This window comes from Heptranchias perlo, chromosome 36 (genome assembly GCF_035084215.1).
Source record: "Heptranchias perlo isolate sHepPer1 chromosome 36, sHepPer1.hap1, whole genome shotgun sequence".
Lineage (NCBI taxonomy): Eukaryota > Metazoa > Chordata > Chondrichthyes > Hexanchiformes > Hexanchidae > Heptranchias > Heptranchias perlo.
This window is the reverse complement of record NC_090360.1, coordinates 24,622,493-24,639,861: the sequence shown is the minus strand read 5'-3', so window position 1 is coordinate 24,639,861 and position 17,369 is coordinate 24,622,493. Positions and strand designations below refer to the sequence as shown.

At 48.1% G+C, this 17,369-nt stretch overlaps 1 protein-coding gene across 3 annotated transcripts in view; it reads left to right on the top strand.

Moving 5' to 3' along the window:
- fam149b1 (family with sequence similarity 149 member B1) overlaps positions 1-17,369 on the top strand; it is a 155,975-nt gene that overhangs the window by 40,110 nt on the left and 98,496 nt on the right. For all 3 annotated transcript variants that reach the window (XM_067972776.1, XM_067972775.1, XM_067972777.1), the window contains 2 exons: positions 6,021-6,211; positions 12,300-12,433. In XM_067972776.1, coding sequence (XP_067828877.1) covers positions 6,021-6,211; positions 12,300-12,433 — 325 coding nt within the window. The remainder of the gene's footprint in view (positions 1-6,020; positions 6,212-12,299; positions 12,434-17,369) is intronic.

Sequence of the window (17,369 nt, the reverse complement as noted above, 5' to 3'; positions counted from 1 at the left end):
AGGAGTAGCACCAGGCATATCTAAAAATGAGGTGCCAGCCTGGTGAAGCTACCACACAGGACTACATGCATGCTAAACAGCGGAAGCAGCATGCTATAGACAGAGCTAAGCGATCCCACAACCAACGGATCATATCAAAGCTCTGCAGTCCTGCCACATCAAGCCGTGAATGGTGGTGGACAATTAAATAACTAACGGGAGGAGAAGGCTCTGTAAACATCCCCATCCTCAATGATGGTAGAGTCCAGCACGTGAGTAGAAAAGACAAGGCTGAAGCGTTTGCAACCATCTTCAGCCAGAAGTGCCGAGTGGATGATCCATCTCGGCCTCCTCCCGATATCCCCAGCATCACAGAAGCCAATTCGATTCACTCCACGTGATATCAAGTAATGGCTGAGTGCACTGGATACAGCAAAGACTATGGGCCCTGACCACATCCCGGCTGTAGTGCTGAAGACTTGTGCTCCAGAACTAGCCGCGCCTCTAGCCAAGCTGTTAGTACAGCTACAACACTAGCATCTACCCGACAAAGTGGAAAATTGCCCAAGTATGTCCTGTCCACAAAAAGCAGGACAAATCCAATCCGGCCAATTACCGCCCCATCAGTCTACTCTTGATCATCAGCAAAGTGATAGGAGGTATCGTCGACAGTGCTATCAAGCGGCACTTACTCACCAATAACCTGCTCACCGATGCTCAGTTTGGGTTCTGCCACGAGCACTCGGCTCCAGACCTCATTACAGCCTTGGTCCAAACATGGACAAAAGAGCTGAATTCCAGAGGTGAGGTGAGAGTGACTGCTCTTGACATCAAGGCAGCATTTAACCAAATGTAGTATCAAGCAGCCCTAGTAAAATTGAAGTCAATGGGAAGCAGGGGAAAACACTCCAGTGGCTGGAGTCATACCTAGCACAAAGGAAGATGGTAGTGGTTGTTGGAGGCCAATCATCTCAGCCCCAGGACATTGCTGCAGGAGTTCCTCAGGGCAGTGTCCAAGGCCCAACCATCTTCAGCTGCTTCATCAATGACCTTCCCTCCATCATAAGGTCAGAAATGGGATGTTCGCTGATGATTGCACAGTGTTCAGCTCCATTCGCAACCCCTCAGATAATGAAGCAGTCCGTGCCTGTGTGCAGCAAGACCTGGACAATGTGCAGGCTTAGGCTGATAAGTGGCAAGTAACATTCACGCCAGACTGAGTGAGAATTAATTTTGTCCTTGACAATGGTCTCTAGAAGTTTTTCCACCACTGACGTTAGACTGATTAGCCTGTAGTTACCAAGTTTATCCCTCTCCCCTTTTTGAACAGGGATGTAACATTTTCAATCCTCCAGTCCTCCCGCACCATTCCCATATTGAAGGTGGATTGAAAGATTGTGGTCAGAGCTTCTTCTATCTCCACCTTTGCTTCCCTCAGCAACCTAGGATACGTCCCATCTGGACCGGGTGACTTGTTAACTTTGAGTGATGCCAACCTATTTAGCATCTCCTCTCGATCTATTTTTATCCCATGCAATATCTCAACTCCCTCCTCCTCTACTGCAACATTAACTTCATCCTCTTTTGTGAAGACAGATGCAAAGTTCTCATTCAGTACCTCAGTCATGCCCTCTGCCTCCACAAGAAGTCCCTATCCCTTTTCCTTTTACTTTTTATATGTTGATAAAAGATTTTTCGGTTCCCTTTTATGTTACCCGCTAATCTTTTCTCACATTCTCCCTTTGCCCTTCTTATTTTTTTTTTCAATTTCCTCCTGCTTTCTCTGTATTCTGCCTGGTTTTCCATTGTATTCTGTACCTGACATTTGCCATAAACCTCCGTTTTCTGTCTTGTTTTAATCTCTGTTTCCTTTGTCATCCAGGGAGCTCTAGCTTTGGAGGCCCCATCTTTCCTCCTGATGAGAATGTGCTTGGTTTGTAACCGAACTATCTGAAGGCCTGCCAGTGCTTATTTACTGTTTTCTTGACCAGTCTTTGTTTCCAGTCCACCTGTGCTAGATCCCTTCTCAAATCACTGAAATTGGCTCTCATTTTACCTCCTTGTTATCTGTATGCCTAAAGCTTACATGCCCTTCCAAACTGCTTATGCCGCCCTCTGATTTTCCCATCCCCTGCTATGTTAGTTTGAGTTATTCTCCCTGCAGTGATATTGGTCCTAGCTCTAATCAGGTATAGACTGGCCCACTGGTATAGCTCAGTCCTGCCCCGAACATAGTTTCAGAATCTGAATAATTCCACAACTCCAGCTACATACTTACCTCCCTAATCTAGCTGCTCCTGTACGGGCTAGTGTATAGCACTTGTAGTAATCCTGAGGTTACCACCCTTGAAAGTGCTGCTTCTTAAACTACTTCCTAATTTCTGGAACTGTTTTTGCAGGAATTGAATCCTATTATTCACTACATCATTGGTTCAACCCGAACTACAACTTCAGGCCAGTTTCGCCCTCCTTCTCGAAGAGTTTCAATATTCTCTTTTTACATCCCATCCTGCCATCTCGGAACCAGCACACCATTCGAGATTCATATTTACAGTTGTAGAACTGACTGCCTGCTCCCCTTACTCTTGAATCTGCCACCATCAGTGGAACTGTCCCCCGGTGAGATTCAGTGCCCGTGGAACTGTCCCCCGGTGAGATTCAGTGCCCGTGGAACTGTCCCCCGGTGAGAGTCAGTGCCCGTGGAACTGTCCCCCGGTGGGAGTCAGTGCCCGTGGAACTGTCCCCCGGTGGGAGTCAGTGCCCGTGGAACTGTCCCCCGGTGGGAGTCAGTGCCCGTGGAACTGTCCCCCGGTGGGAGTCAGTGCCCGTGGAACTGTCCCCCGGTGGGAGTCAGTGCCCGTGGAACTGTCCCCCGGTGGGAGTCAGTGCCCGTGGAACTGTCCCCCGGTGGGAGTCAGTGCCCGTGGAACTGTCCCCCGGTGGGAGTCAGTGCCCGTGGAACTGTCCCCCGGTGGGAGTCAGTGCCCGTGGAACTGTCCCCCGGTGGGAGTCAGTGCCCGTGGAACTGTCCCCCGGTGGGAGTCAGTGCCCGTGGAACTGTCCCCCGGTGGGAGTCAGTGCCCGTGGAACTGTCCCCCGGTGGGAGTCAGTGCCCGTGGAACTGTCCCCCGGTGGGAGTCAGTGCCCGTGGAACTGTCCCCCGGTGGGAGTCAGTGCCCGTGGAACTGTTCCCCAGTGCAGCCCTGTGGAACTATTATATTTCCGGTGATGTATTTCTGTTATCAGCTTTTCCCTCTGAGCAATTTCTTTTTCTGGAATGGCAGTGTCTCAACAGCTGTGAATTTCAAGAATGCTGCATCTTTGTGCTGTTCGTTTCTGCTACTCTTATTATCTGCTCGCAGATCACCAGGTATTGCACTCAGCTCTCTTAACTAAATTCATGCTGACTCTTGCTAGGGTATAATTCCATCCAACCCTGCAGTTCACTTGTGTCATCCTGTCCGACTATGAAAGGTGTCACAGCTGAGCCCATTGGTGCCTTTGCTCATTTTTTATACAGTTTTCAGCGGGGGTCGGTGGATGGCAGTCAAGAGGGGGAATCACTGAAGATTTTCCTTCTCCCTCACAGTTATAGCACTTCATCAGTTGGTATCAGCTAATTCAGCACACACCAGTGCCTGAACTGGAGCCTCCTGGTCTATTTGGCTCAGTATCACACCAGCCAGTGCATTTATGCACTAAGTAAGTAGTGGAATCCTGAAAGATGATTAACTGAACTCATGGTAACCATCACAAGCTGTCTTAATGTTTCCCATTAAATGCGTTAGGGACAATTCAAAAACTCACCGTTCCTGTTGCTAACTTGAGGCTTTGTCAGTACAAGATCCAACTCAACCATCCGGACGACAGCACACTGGGCATCTCGGGCTTGGACTTCAGCCCCCTTTCTGCACGGGATCTGGGGTGGTATGGGCACTTTGCCCTAGGATTATTTTGCAAATGTAGATAACCCAATAGGGTTTTACATAGCTCCACAAACCAGAACGAGGGGAAAAATAAAGTAAAGCCATAAAATGGTGCCTCTCTTGTATACTCCAAACCTGTTGTGTATTGTTTGACTTCTTTCAGATTCCTGCATGTTTCTGACCGGGCTGTCCCATTTCTCTTTCTGTGAGCAACTATTGATGCATTTTTGCAAATATTCTAGCATGAGCAGTGACATAACACAAGTGACCATTTATGGAAACGTGTTACAAACTATAAAAAGCGTTGTATAAATGAAGGACCTATGGCCAGCCCAGGTGGAATGTGCCGATTATATTGCGTGTGCAGCACTTGTTCAAAAAGCATTTTGTTCTCCTAATTTTCACTTTTCACATGTCCTTTTTTTGGACATTCTGGTGATTTGGGCATCGCTGGCAAGGTTGGCATTTATCGCCTGTTCCTAGTTGCCCTTGAGAAGGTGGTGATGGGCCGCCTTCTTAAACTGCTCAGTCTGTGTGGTGAAGGTGCTCCCACAATGCTGTTAGGTAGGGAGTTCCAGGATTTTAACCCAGTGGCATTGAAGGAACGGCAATATATTTCCAAGTGGTGTGTGACTTGGAGGGTAACGTGTGGGTGGTGGTGTTCCCATGTGCCTGCTGCCCTTGTCCTTCTGGGTGGTGAAGGCTGTGGGTTTGTGAGGTGCTGCCGAAGAAACCTTGGTGAGTTGCTGCAGTGCATCCTGTAGATAATATTCACTGCAGCCACAGTGCACAGGTGTTGGAGAGAGTGAATGTTTAATTAGGTGAATGGGGTACCAATCAAGCGGGCTGCTTTATCCTGGATGGTGTCGAGCTTCTTGAGCGTTGTTGGAGCTGCACTCATCCAGACAAGTGGAGAGAATTCCATCACACTCCTGACTTGTGTCTTGTAGATGGTGGAGAGGCTTTGGGGAGTCAGGAGGTGAGTCACTCGCCGCAGAATACCCAGCCTCTGACCTGCTCTTGTAGCCACAGTATTTATATGACTGGTCCAGTTCAGTTTCTGGTCAATGGTGACCCCCAGGATGTTGATGGTGGGCAATTCGGCGATGGTAATGCCGTTGAATGTTACGAGTAGGCGGTTAGACTCTCTCTTGTTGGAGATGGTCATTGCCTGGCACTTGTCTGGCACGAATGTTACTTGCCACTTATCAGCCCAAACCTAGATGTTGTCCAGGTCTTGCTGCATGTGGGCATGGTCTGCTTCATTATCTGAGGAATTGTGAATGGAGCTGCACACTGTGCAATCAGCGAACATCCCCATTTCTGACCTTATGATGGAGGGAAGGTCATTGATGAAGCAGCTGAAGATGGTTGGGCCTAGGACACTGCCTTGAGGAACTCCTGCAGCAATGTCCTGGGGCTGAGATAATTGGCCTCCAACAACCACTACCATCTTCCTTTGTGCCAGGATTGACATTAGCCGTTTTTGTGAAGACATTGACTTTTGCTGCACTCATCCAGGCAAGTGGAGAGAATTCTGTGTGAGCCTGGACAGTGAATGCTGGCAGGATATTCACCTGTAAAAGGCATTGCAACTGAGCCTGATCTGTTCTGCCTGATGTCCACAAGTGTACTGTCCAGCAAAGGTCATTGGATAGGAATAAGAAGGGGAAATTCTGTGTGATTTTCTACCTCCTCCCTAACCCCGGCACTAAAGCAAATTGTTGTGCCCAGCTGAGATCAGCTAACTTAATCCAGAGCAGAAATTGAACACAGGATTCTCAGGTGTAGTTCCACAGGCTGTAGCTTTTCCCATTGGAACACTATGAGGAGGGTGGCAGGGGATGGGGAGGTTAAATGGTTCATACCAACACCAAAGTGTTGTTCACTACGATCCAATCGAGCTTAACAAATGCAAGGGACAGACAGTGCCAGAGGTGACTGTCATCTGATCAAGAGATATTACTGACAGACATTTTCAGCAGTTTTATCGTGGAGTCTTACCTTGTTATTGTTTCAGATTTCTGCTGCTTTCTGGATGTAACTACGAAAGAATGTGTTTTCCTTTGCGTGTTAATTTGCAGTGTTTACGGTTTGTGCCATGTGTCCACACAGGGAAGATGACTCCTGTGAGAAGAAGTTGGGTCTTGCCTTGCAATATGAAAACAGACTGGGGCTGCCTCCAATCTCTCCAAGTCACTGCAGGAGGAATACAATCGTGTCAGAGCTGTTCGATGAGGTGTGGCTTGAGGTCCTGGGTTGTATGGAGGAGCTGATCCGCAAGCACTGGGAAGGACATGTTTCAGGTACAGCGGCGACTGAACTAGTGGTGGAACATTATGAAGATTGTTCCTGTGACATTGTCAGTTTCAGTGTCAGTAACTCTGAGTTGTGACATGTATGCTACTATGTGAAGATTTATGATAAATGCTAAATCTGGAATTTACTGCTGTTTAAATCGCTTTATAAAAATTTATGTACAGCTTTCAATTAACTCATCAATCAAAGTTCTGCCGAGTGAGCACTAAGCGTCACCGATCAGAGGATCTCAGATTCAGCCTCTGCTGTCTGCTAAGTTTTCTGATCTCGGCGAGTGCAACAGGTAGGCGCTATAGGTGGCCATGGTATCTCTGGGCTGGGGAGGGGAATAAATCACCAAGTGTTCCTGCTTCTGATTGTAATCCAGTGTCTTTTGTGGAAAGTGTGTCTGTGTGTGTGTTTGTGATACCCTGACGATTGAATAAGATGTCAGCACTGCTCAGACATGAAATATAGCCCTTTGGGTGGTGATCAGTGCTGGTGCAGCCTTTACCCAGCAAGAGCTGGGAGAGAAGAGGAATATTTAAAATAAAAAACATTCAATTCTTCATGGAACTGTCTCACCAGTAATTATCAGACTGCTTATCTGACATTCAATCTTGAAGAGTTGCAATTTCCTCCAGTTAAACATTGGGAAGACTGAAGCCTTCACCTTTGGCCCCACCACAAACTATGTACTCTCACCACTAATTCCATCCTTCTTCCATGAGCCTGTTTCGGGTTGAATCAGCGTGTTCATAACTCCGGCATCCTATTTGACTCTGAGCTGAGCTTCTGACCCCATATCCTCATCATCACCAAGACCGGCTCTTTCCACTTCTGTAATATCGCCCATCCTGCCTCAGCTGATCTGCTGCTGTAACCCTCATCCATGCCTTTGTCACCTTCAGACTCGCCTATTCTAATGCTCTCCTGACCGACCTCCAATCCTTCATAAACCATCCAAACCTCTGCTCTCTGTATCCTGTCCCACTCACTCATTACCAGGCCCGGATGAAATGTATCCCAGACTGTTAAAAGAAGCAAGGGAGGAAATAGCGGAGGCTCTGATCATCATTTTCCAATCCTCCCTGGTACAGCTGTAGTGCTGGAGGACTGGAGGACGGCTAACGTACTGTTGTTTAAAAGGGGAGAGAGGGATAGACCGAGTAATTACACGCCACTCAGTCTAACCTCATTTGTGGGCAAATTATTAGAATCGATTCCGAGGGACAGGATAAACTGTCACTTAGAAAGGCACGGAGTAATCAGGGACAGTCAGCATGGATTTGTTAAGGGAAGGTCGTGTCTGATTAACTTGATTGAATTTTTTGAGGAGGTAACAAGGAGGGTTGATGATGGTGGTACTTTTGATGTAGTCTACATGGATTTTAGCAAGGTTTTTGACAAGGTCCCACATGGCAGACTGGTCAAAAAAGTACAAGCCCATGGGATCCAAGGGAGAGTGGCAAGTTGGATCCAAAATTGGCTCAGTGGCAGGAAGCAAAGAGTGATGGTCGATGGGCATTTTTTTGACTGGAAGGCTGTTCCAGTGGGGTTCCGCAGGGCTCAGTACTGGGTCTCTTGCTTTTTGTGGTATATATTAATGATTTGGAGTTAAATGTAGGGGGCATGGTTAAGAGGTTTGCAGATGATACAAAAATTGGCCATGTGGTTGATAGTGAGGAAGAAAGCTGTAGACTGCAGGAAGATATCAATGGACAGGTCAGGTGGGCAGAAAAGTGGAAAATGGAATTCAATCCAGATAAGAGTGAGGTAATGCATTTGGGGAGGGCAAACAAGGCAAGGGAGTAGACAATAAATGGGACGATACTGAGAGGTGTAGAGGAAATGCATGTCCACAGATCCTGAAGACAGTCGGACAGGTAGATAAGGCATACGGGATACTTTCCTTTATTAGCTGAGGCATAGAATATAAAAGCAGGGAGGTTATGCTAGAACTGTATAAAACACTATTTAAGCCACAGCTTGAGTACGGCATAGTTCTGGTCGCCACATTACAGGAAAGATGTAATTGCATAGAGAGGGTACAGAGGAGATTTACGAGGATGTTGCCAGGACTGGAGAATTTTAGCTATGAGGAAAGATTGGGTTGAATTTTAGCTTTGAGGAAAGGCTGGGGTTGTTTTCTTTGGAACAGAGGAGGCTGAGGGGTGATTTAATTAAATGGATAAAATGATGAGGGGCCTAGATAGCGTGGATAGGAAGGACCTATTTCCCTTAGCAGAGAGGTCAATAACCAGGGGTAAATTGGTAGAAGGATTAGAGGGGAACTGAGGAGAATTTTTTTCACCCAGAGGGTGGTGGGGGTCTGGAACTCACTGCCTGAGAGGGTGGTAGAGGCAGAAACCCTCAACTCATTTAAAAAGTACTTGGATGTGCACTTGAAGTGCCGTAACCTACAAGGCTACAGACCAAGTACTGGAAAGTGGGATGAGACTGGGCAGCTCATTTTTGACTGGCGCAGACATGATGGGCCGAATGGCCTCCTGTGCTGTAAATTTTCTATGATTCTATGATTTCTATGATACCCCTGTCCTCATTGATCCACGTTGGCTCCCGGTCCCCCGATGCCTCCAATTTAAAATTCTCATCCTCATGTTTAAATCCCTCCATGCCTTTCCTCTCCCTATCTCTGTAACCTCCTCCAGCCCTACAACCATCTGAGAACTCTGCATTCCTCCGACTCTGCCCCTTATGCATCCCCCTCCCTTCACTTCGTCATTGGCAGCCGTGCCTTCAGCTGGCTAGATCCCATGCTCTAGAATTCCCTCCCTAACCCTCTCCACCTCCCTGTCCTCAGAGCCCACCTCATTGACCAACCTCAGTCACCTCTCCTAATGGCTCCTTTTTTAGCTCAGCTTCCTATTCTGTCTAATTAAGCTACTGTGATGCGCCTTGAAACATTGTTCTATGATAAAGGCGCTCTATAAATACAAGTTGTTGTTTTAGGCGAAAAATCCCTGAGAAATGCCAGCTCTGTCGGCCTATTACTGCCATTTAGGTTACTTTTGGTTTAAATTAAAGGGAAAGAGTATTCTCAGAATTGCCACATTATGCTAAATGTTATAAAGAGCATTAATCTGCATATTTCTCAAGTTGCTAATACTGACAGAACTTTTTAATTTGATCTCAGGAATGGTTAATGAGCCTCAGCTATATATTTTTGGTTGGGGGGACTCTGAGGTCTGCTTTTTGTGGTGGAGGGGTGGGAGCATCGGGGTTGTGTGAGGGAAGGGTGGGGGTATAATTTCAAAGTTTGCAGATGACACAAAACTCGGAAATGTAGTAAACAACGTGGAGGATAGTAACAGACTTCAGGAGGACACGGGATGAAATATAACGCAGAGAAGTGTAGCAGGAAGAATGAAAATAGGCAATATAAACCAAATGGTAACATTTTAAAGGGGGTGGATGAACAGACAGTCCTGGGGGTGTATGTATACAAATCTTTGGAGGTGGCACGACAAGTTGAGAAAGCTGTTAAAAAAGCATATGGGATCCTGGGCTTTATTAATAGAGGCATAGAGTACAAAAGCAAGGAAGTTATTCTAAAGCTTTATAAATCATTAGTTAGGCCTCAGCTCGAGTATTTTGTCCAGTTCTGGGCACCATACTTTAGGAAGGATGTCAAAGCTTTAGAGAGGGTGCAGAAGAGATTTAGTAGAATGGTACCAGGGATGAGGGACTTCAGTTATGTGGAGAGATTGGAGAAGCTGGGGTTGTTCTCCTTAGAACAGGTTAAGGGGAGATTTGATAGAGGTGTTCAAGATCATGAACGGTTTTGACACAGGAAATAAGGAGAAACTGTTTCCAGTGGCAGAAGAGCCATTAAGCAGAGGACACAGATTTATTGGTGAGGTATATATAGGTGATCGGCAAAAGAGCCAGAGGCGACCTGAGGAAACATTTTTTTTTACTTAGCGAGTTGTAACGATCTGGAATGCACTGCCTGAAAGGGTGGCAGAAACAGATTCAATAGTAACTTTCAAAAGGGAATTGTATAAATAGTTGAAGGGAAAAAAATTACAGGGCTATGGGAAAAAATCAGGGGAATGGGACTAATTGGATAGCTCTTTCAAAGTGCCGGCACAGGCACGATGGGCTGAATGGCCTCCTTCTATGCTGTAACTACTATGATACTATGAATGTAGATGTGTGATGTGATGCATTTTGGTAGGAGGAATAAGGAGGCCAGATAGTGGTATCATAGCATCATAGAATGACAGCACAAGAGGCCATTCGGCATACTGCTTGGATAAGAGCCTAAATCGTGTAGAGGAGCAAAGGAATCTCGGGATACAGATACACAAATCACTGAATGTAGTGACGCACGTTAATAAGGCCATAAACAAAGCGAACCAATCACATGGGTTCATTTCTAGAGGGATAGAATTCATGAAGTTATGTTAAACTTGTATAGACCTTGGTTAGATCACACTTGCACAATTCTGGTCTCCATTTTATAGAAAGGATATAGAGGCATTGGAGAGGGTGCAAAAAAGATTCACAAGGATGATACCAGAAGTGTGAGGATATTCTTATTAGGAAAGCTGAACAGGCTGGGGCTCTTTTCTCTAGAAAAGAGAAGGCTGAGGGGTGACTTGATAGAGGTGTTTAAGATAATGAAAGGGTTTGATAGGGTAGACGTAGAGAAAATGTTTCCACTTGTGCGGGAGTCCAAAACTAGAGGTCATAAACATAAGATAGTCACTAATAAATCCAATAGTGAATTCAGGAGAAACTTCTTTACCAAAAGAATGGTAAGAATGTGGAATGCGCTACCACAAGGAGTAGTTGAGGCGAATAGCATAGATGCGTTTAAGGGGAAAGCACATGAGGGAGAAAGGAATAGAAGGATATGCTGATAAGGTTAAATGAAGAGGAGTGGGAGGATGCTCCTGTGGAGCATGAACCCAGCACAGGCCAGTTGGGCTGAATGGCCTGTTTCTGTGCTGTAGACTTGATTGTAACTCCATGAGTTGCCATCAAGCTACTCCCTTTGATCAGAAACCTTGTTTGCTCAATGAATGAAACCAATCCAACATTATATGTACAAATTTCTTCAGGTGTTCATTGTCTCAAACTGATATGGTATGTGAGAAACATGCTTCTGTTGGTTACTTTATCTAGTCCTCCTCACTGATTGGCCCTAATCCACATCTCCAGCACTTGTTGGAGGTTAACCCCTTAGAGCCCAAATTTAATTTTATAACAATATTATAATATCAATTAACCCAATATTCCCTTCTCGACCAAAAAGGCTAAAATCACATCTGTGGCTGAGTGCTGGAGTTTGAAGGACTCAGTCAGAGTGGAGCGATTTATTTTCAGTGACAAACTGCTTGATGAGCTGGATGAAATTACAAAGCAGGGTGGATTTGACGAGTGGCTTGATGGGTAAAGGAACTCCCTGTGCAGTACTGAGCCATACAGAGCATTCCAGACTCTATCCCCAGGCCTGTGCTCAGTTTGCACATCTTGACCAGTGCAACAGCTGAGACGTTAAAATTGCTGTGAGCCTCCTCCATGAGAAGTGAGGGGGGGGATCAAGTTCACGCTGCTGCTCTACATCGAGTGAATGCTGCTGATACGTACACTGTGCGGCTGTCAGATGAGGTTGAGATTGAACTCGGCTGTAGTGTTCCACAGCTTTGCATACTTAGGTGAGGTACCGTGGTGTCCAGCAGCGGTGGTGTCCCACGCTGGTCTAGCACCGGTGGTGTCTCGCTTCAGTGGTGTGGTGTCCTGCACCGGTGGTGTCTCGCACCAGTGGTACTGTCTCTCAGCAAGTGGTCTGTCAGGATATGAGGGGAGAAAACTGAAGGAAGCTTCTTGTTAATGGGTGAGGCAGCAGACTGACTCTGCCAGTGAACAGCTTTACACTCATGTCCTTCTGTACATTGAGTTTCCATTATTGGCTATGGTGATCGAGGGAAGAAATGAGGGAGGGGGTTGCTGGCCCACGGAGCATAGAGTGGTATTTGCAGAGATCTGGAAGCAAGTCACTCAGAGAGTACTGTGTTTAACCTTAGTGGGATGGACTGATCTTTGTTCAATCTGTGTGTTCTGCAGATGAAGAGAGGAGTACGGCCTCAGTCGATGATGCAGGAACCGATCCTATGAATTTGTTCTTGCCTCCTGAGCCGGTGCCACAGATATCACAAGTTCGAGTGCCAGCTTTCAGCTCATATTTAACAAAATCTCAGGTTAGTATGGACAAGGTTGATATGATGCAGAATGGAATGTCAGTAGACAGCCATGAAGGGCAGGACCGGCTTATTAGTGTCGCTGTTAATTGTTGAAATGGACTTGAGCTACCCCAGGGGTGGGCGACCTGCCCGTCTAACATTACCACATGCACCAGGGGCCCCACGTTCGATCGCTGCTCAGTGCTGAAATCAATGTTCTCTCCTGTTGCAATTGGTCTGAGTGACTGCACCTCCAGCATCTGTGTGGGTTTTGGCTGAGGACAGAATGGGGCTGTGATGTGAAGCCTCCATGGTTTAATAGGCCAACAGTACTCGCTGTGTGTTATAAATTGGATAGCCCGGTGGTGAAGGATGGAATACTAGAGCCTGGTCTTCAGTTGCTTCCAAGCCTTTATTCACAGAGCTCCTCATCACACACACACCACACCCGAGATAAGCTCTCATAAAAATGGATGCAAGAGAGTCCCCAATTGATACACACGACCTGAATACAATTAACACTAATTGATATAAATCACATGGATACAGTTAACACCGTGTAAGCTGAATATTCACCAGAGAAACACCTTGTTCTTCTCACTGTATCCCAGCATGAGTAAGTGGCTTCAGGAAAGTTGGGGAGAATATCGGGGAGGGAGAGAATTAACATGCAGTGAAATGATACTACAAACTCTTCTGGCCCCGAATACTCAGGATAAACTGTCACAGTACAAGGCGAGAGCTCCCTGACGTCTGCAGGTCAGGAGATGGACGCTTGATCCTGGACATTTTTGTGCTGCCTGCCTCAACCAAGGAATGGAGTGTGGCAGAAGAAGACCTGAAGTCTGGAAAAAGGGAGAGAGTAGACTTCAGAGGTTGATGAAATGTAACGTCCTTACTTTAAAATCTACTTTATGCTGGGGCTTTTGCAAAGATGCCTGTTGGGCACCACAACTGAAGCCAATGTCAGATCTCCATTATCACAGTGCCCGGCCAACACAGTCAGTGAGGGGCACAGTTACAACTTCATCATTGGTTTATAACTTGCAATTCTCATGTACATCTTTCTGAAACACCCTGTCTACTTCTTCCTGTATGTTCAAATTCAATCAACTTAAAATGATGTAGAAGTATTGTGATTCTGATTTATAAATAATAAAAAAAATAATCATTTTCTAGTTGGTATAAAGTGACTGAAGAGCAACTGGCAAAAACACACATCCTCTGAGCCATGAAAACCCTATTACTTCCAACTTAAAATACTGAACAGAACTGGGTTGGGGTGCTCGGGGTGGAGGTGAGGCATAGGGAGCGCAGGGAATGGTTGGAGGTGGGAGGGGCAAACTGACCAGGGCAGGGAGGTCGTTTGCTGACCCTGTGGAGAGTAAATTTTAAGCTGTTTTTTCGTGTATGTTTGCACAAATTCATTTTCCTTCCCATTTTCTCCTCTCTGTACCCGTTGACCCACACTGGGAGCGCCTGTACCCACTGACCCACACTGGGAGCCCCCCGTACCCACTGACCCACACTGGGAGCTCCTGTACCCACTGACCCACACTGGGAGCCCCCCGTACCCACTGACCCACACTGGGAGCGCCTGTACCCACTGACCCACACTGGGAGCGCCTGTACCCACTGACCCACACTGGGAGCCCCCCGTACCCACTGACCCACACTGGGAGCTCCTGTACCCGTTGACCCACACTGGGAGCCCCCTGTACCCACTGACCCACACTGGGAGCCCCCTGTACCCACTGACCCACACTGGGAGCTCCCGTACCCACTGACCCACACTGGGAGCTCCCGTACCCACTGACCCACACTGGGAGCTCCCGTACCCACTGACCCACACTGGGAGCTCCCGTACCCACTGACCCACACTGGGAGCCCCCCGTACCCACTGACCCACACTGGGAGCCCCCCCGTACCCACTGACCCACACTGGGAGCCCCCCCGTACCCACTGACCCACACTGGGAGCCCCCCGTACCCACTGACCCACACTGGGAGCCCCCCGTACCCACTGACCCACACTGGGAGCCCCCCCGTACCCACTGACCCACACTGGGAGCTCCCGTACCCACTGACCCACACTGGGAGCTCCCGTACCCACTGACCCACACTGGGAGCTCCCGTACCCACTGACCCACACTGGGAGCTCCCGTACCCACTGACCCACACTGGGAGCCCCCCCGTACCCACTGACCCACACTGGGAGCCCCCCCGTACCCACTGACCCACACTGGGAGCCCCCCGTACCCACTGACCCACACTGGGAGCCCCCCGTACCCACTGACCCACACTGGGAGCCCCCCCGTACCCACTGACCCACACTGGGAGCTCCCGTACCCACTGACCCACACTGGGAGCCCCCCGTACCCACTGACCCACACTGGGAGCCCCCCGTACCCACTGACCCACACTGGGAGCCCCCCGTACCCACTGACCCACACTGGGAGCCCCCCGTACCCACTGACCCACACTGGGAGCCCCCCGTACCCACTGACCCACACTGGGAGCCCCCCGTACCCACTGACCCACACTGGGAGCCCCCCTGTGCCCACTGACCCACACTGGGAGCCCCCCGTACCCACTGACCCACACTGGGAGCCCCCCGTACCCACTGACCCACACTGGGAGCCCCCCTGTGCCCACTGGCCCATGCTGGGAGCCCCCCCCCCCCCCCCGTGCCCACTGGCCCACGCTGGGAGCCCCCCCCCCTGGACCTTCACTGGGATCCCTCTGTACCCACCGACTCACACTGAGATCCCTCTACTACTGTGCCCATTAACCATCCTTCACATCGTAGGCTGAGACTGATCATTTAATCATGCGGGGTATCACCGTACACCCTGATCCCATTGCCACATAAATCAGTGTTAGCATTCAAAAGTGGAAGCCCTGGCTAATTTCCCCCCTGCTTAGCCCAGTGACAGTCAAGCCAGTTGTAGTGCTCCAAATACTGGTCGGGCTGAGATCAGCAGTCTCGGCATGTCTCAAACCCACTCACCTCAGAATGGGGTACCTTTGTCCATAGTGATGTTCCCCTGTGCAGGTGAGCATCCATATTGTAGCTAGAGGTGGGCCATTGGGGAAGGACAGTGTGGGTGAGGAGGAGAAGCAACAGCGCATGGTGTTAGGGGGTGGGTGGAGGCTGATAAATTGCTGGGAATGTCCCCGGAGAAAGGCCTTTGACCTAAGAAACCTGTTTGCAATAATGAGCAAAATTCAGCTTTATACTGGTCGATCTGGATTAAATTTGCTTTTTAAGTGTAGTTTCTTTCTCTTACTTGGGCCCTCTTTCCTCCTGGTTCCTTACTAATACACACTCTGAGATGCATAGGTAGATCGGAGAAAGACTCTACAATCCCAGTTTTGAGAGAATAGCAAATTTGGGGTGGGTCTAGTCTATGGGCCTAGTCTGAGGCTGCGCTGTCACCAAATTGTCCAAGGCAAGCTGCTTCCTTCATTTCAGTAGGCTTCCTGCGCATAGGAAAATGGCAGGCCACCAAACTTACTGACGGGGATCCATAAAACCCGGCCAGGCAGAAGAGACTGATTTTTGTGCTGCCATGAAGCTCTTTGCTGTGCACACAAATGGCTGCAAAGGGAAATGCAGGCAGAGTCTCTTGATCTTGCTCCAGGAGTGCAGAAAAGGAGGCTTCCAGTTGTGACCATGACAGATGTTTGGGCACTGTTTAAAAATTTGGGTCTGCCGTAGATCCCTTCTTGGGTTCCATGGCGTCAGTCATCCATCAAATGGTCTGAGCGTCTCACTTCTATGGGAATTGACTCGCTCTGCCCTATATCTAAATATAACATAGCGTAGCCCAGGGGTGTAACAATAGTATCCCCTTGTGACTCGTGTCTTTCGCACGGACACTTTTACAGTCTCTGTGAAGGCAGACCAAGCAAACAACTGATTAGAGGAAGCTCGGTGTAAATCGATAGGCTGCTTTTATTTCACAGTAAAGTGAACATACAGAACAGCAGTTATGATCAGGCTCACTTCAATTTAATCAGTGTAACTTATCTTCGTGTAATAATACAAAATAAAAGACATGCCAGATTAGTGGGTTACTTGATTTAAAGGTAGTCATGATGTGGAGATGCCGGTGATGGACTGGGGTTGACAATTGTAAACAATTTTACAACACCAAGTTATAGTCCAGCAATTTTATTTTAAATTCACAAGCTTTCGGAGGCTTCCTCCTTCGTCAGGTAAATGTTCAGGAGCTCCTTGAAGCCTACGCATTTATACATATAGAACAATACATGGTGTTTACAGACTGCCCCTGCAACTGCCCGTTGCCAAGGCAATCACCGTGTTCAGACAGAGAGGTGTCACCTGCAGAACCCCCGAATACACATTCAACAAAAAAACAAACAGGAAAAAAAAAACAGAGAGAGGCAGAGACATCCGGAAGGCAGAGAAAGCCAGCAAATGACCCATTATATTAAAAACAGATAACATTTGTTCGCTGGTGGGGTAACGTGTAGCGTGACATGAACCCAAGATCCCGGTTGAGGCCGTCCTCATGGGTGCGGAACTTGGCTATCAATTTCTGCTCGACGATTTTGCGTTGTCGTGTGTCTCGAAGGCCGCCTTGGAGTACGCTTACCCGAAGGTCGGTGGATGAATGTCCATGACTGCTGAAGTGTTCCCCGACTGGGAGGGAACCCTCCTGTTTGGCGATTGTTGCGCGGTGTCCGTTCATCCGTTGTCGCAGCGTCTGCATGGTCTCGCCAATGTACCATGCTCTGGGGCATCCTTTCCTGCAACGTATGAGGTAGACAACGTTGGCCGAGTCACAGGAGTATGAACCATGCACCTGGTGGGTGGTGTCCTCTCGTGTGATGGTGGTATCTGTGTCGATGATCTGGCATGTCTTGCAGAGGTTACCGTGGCAGGGTTGTGTGGTGTCGTGGACGCTGTTCTCTTGAAATCCAAGAAG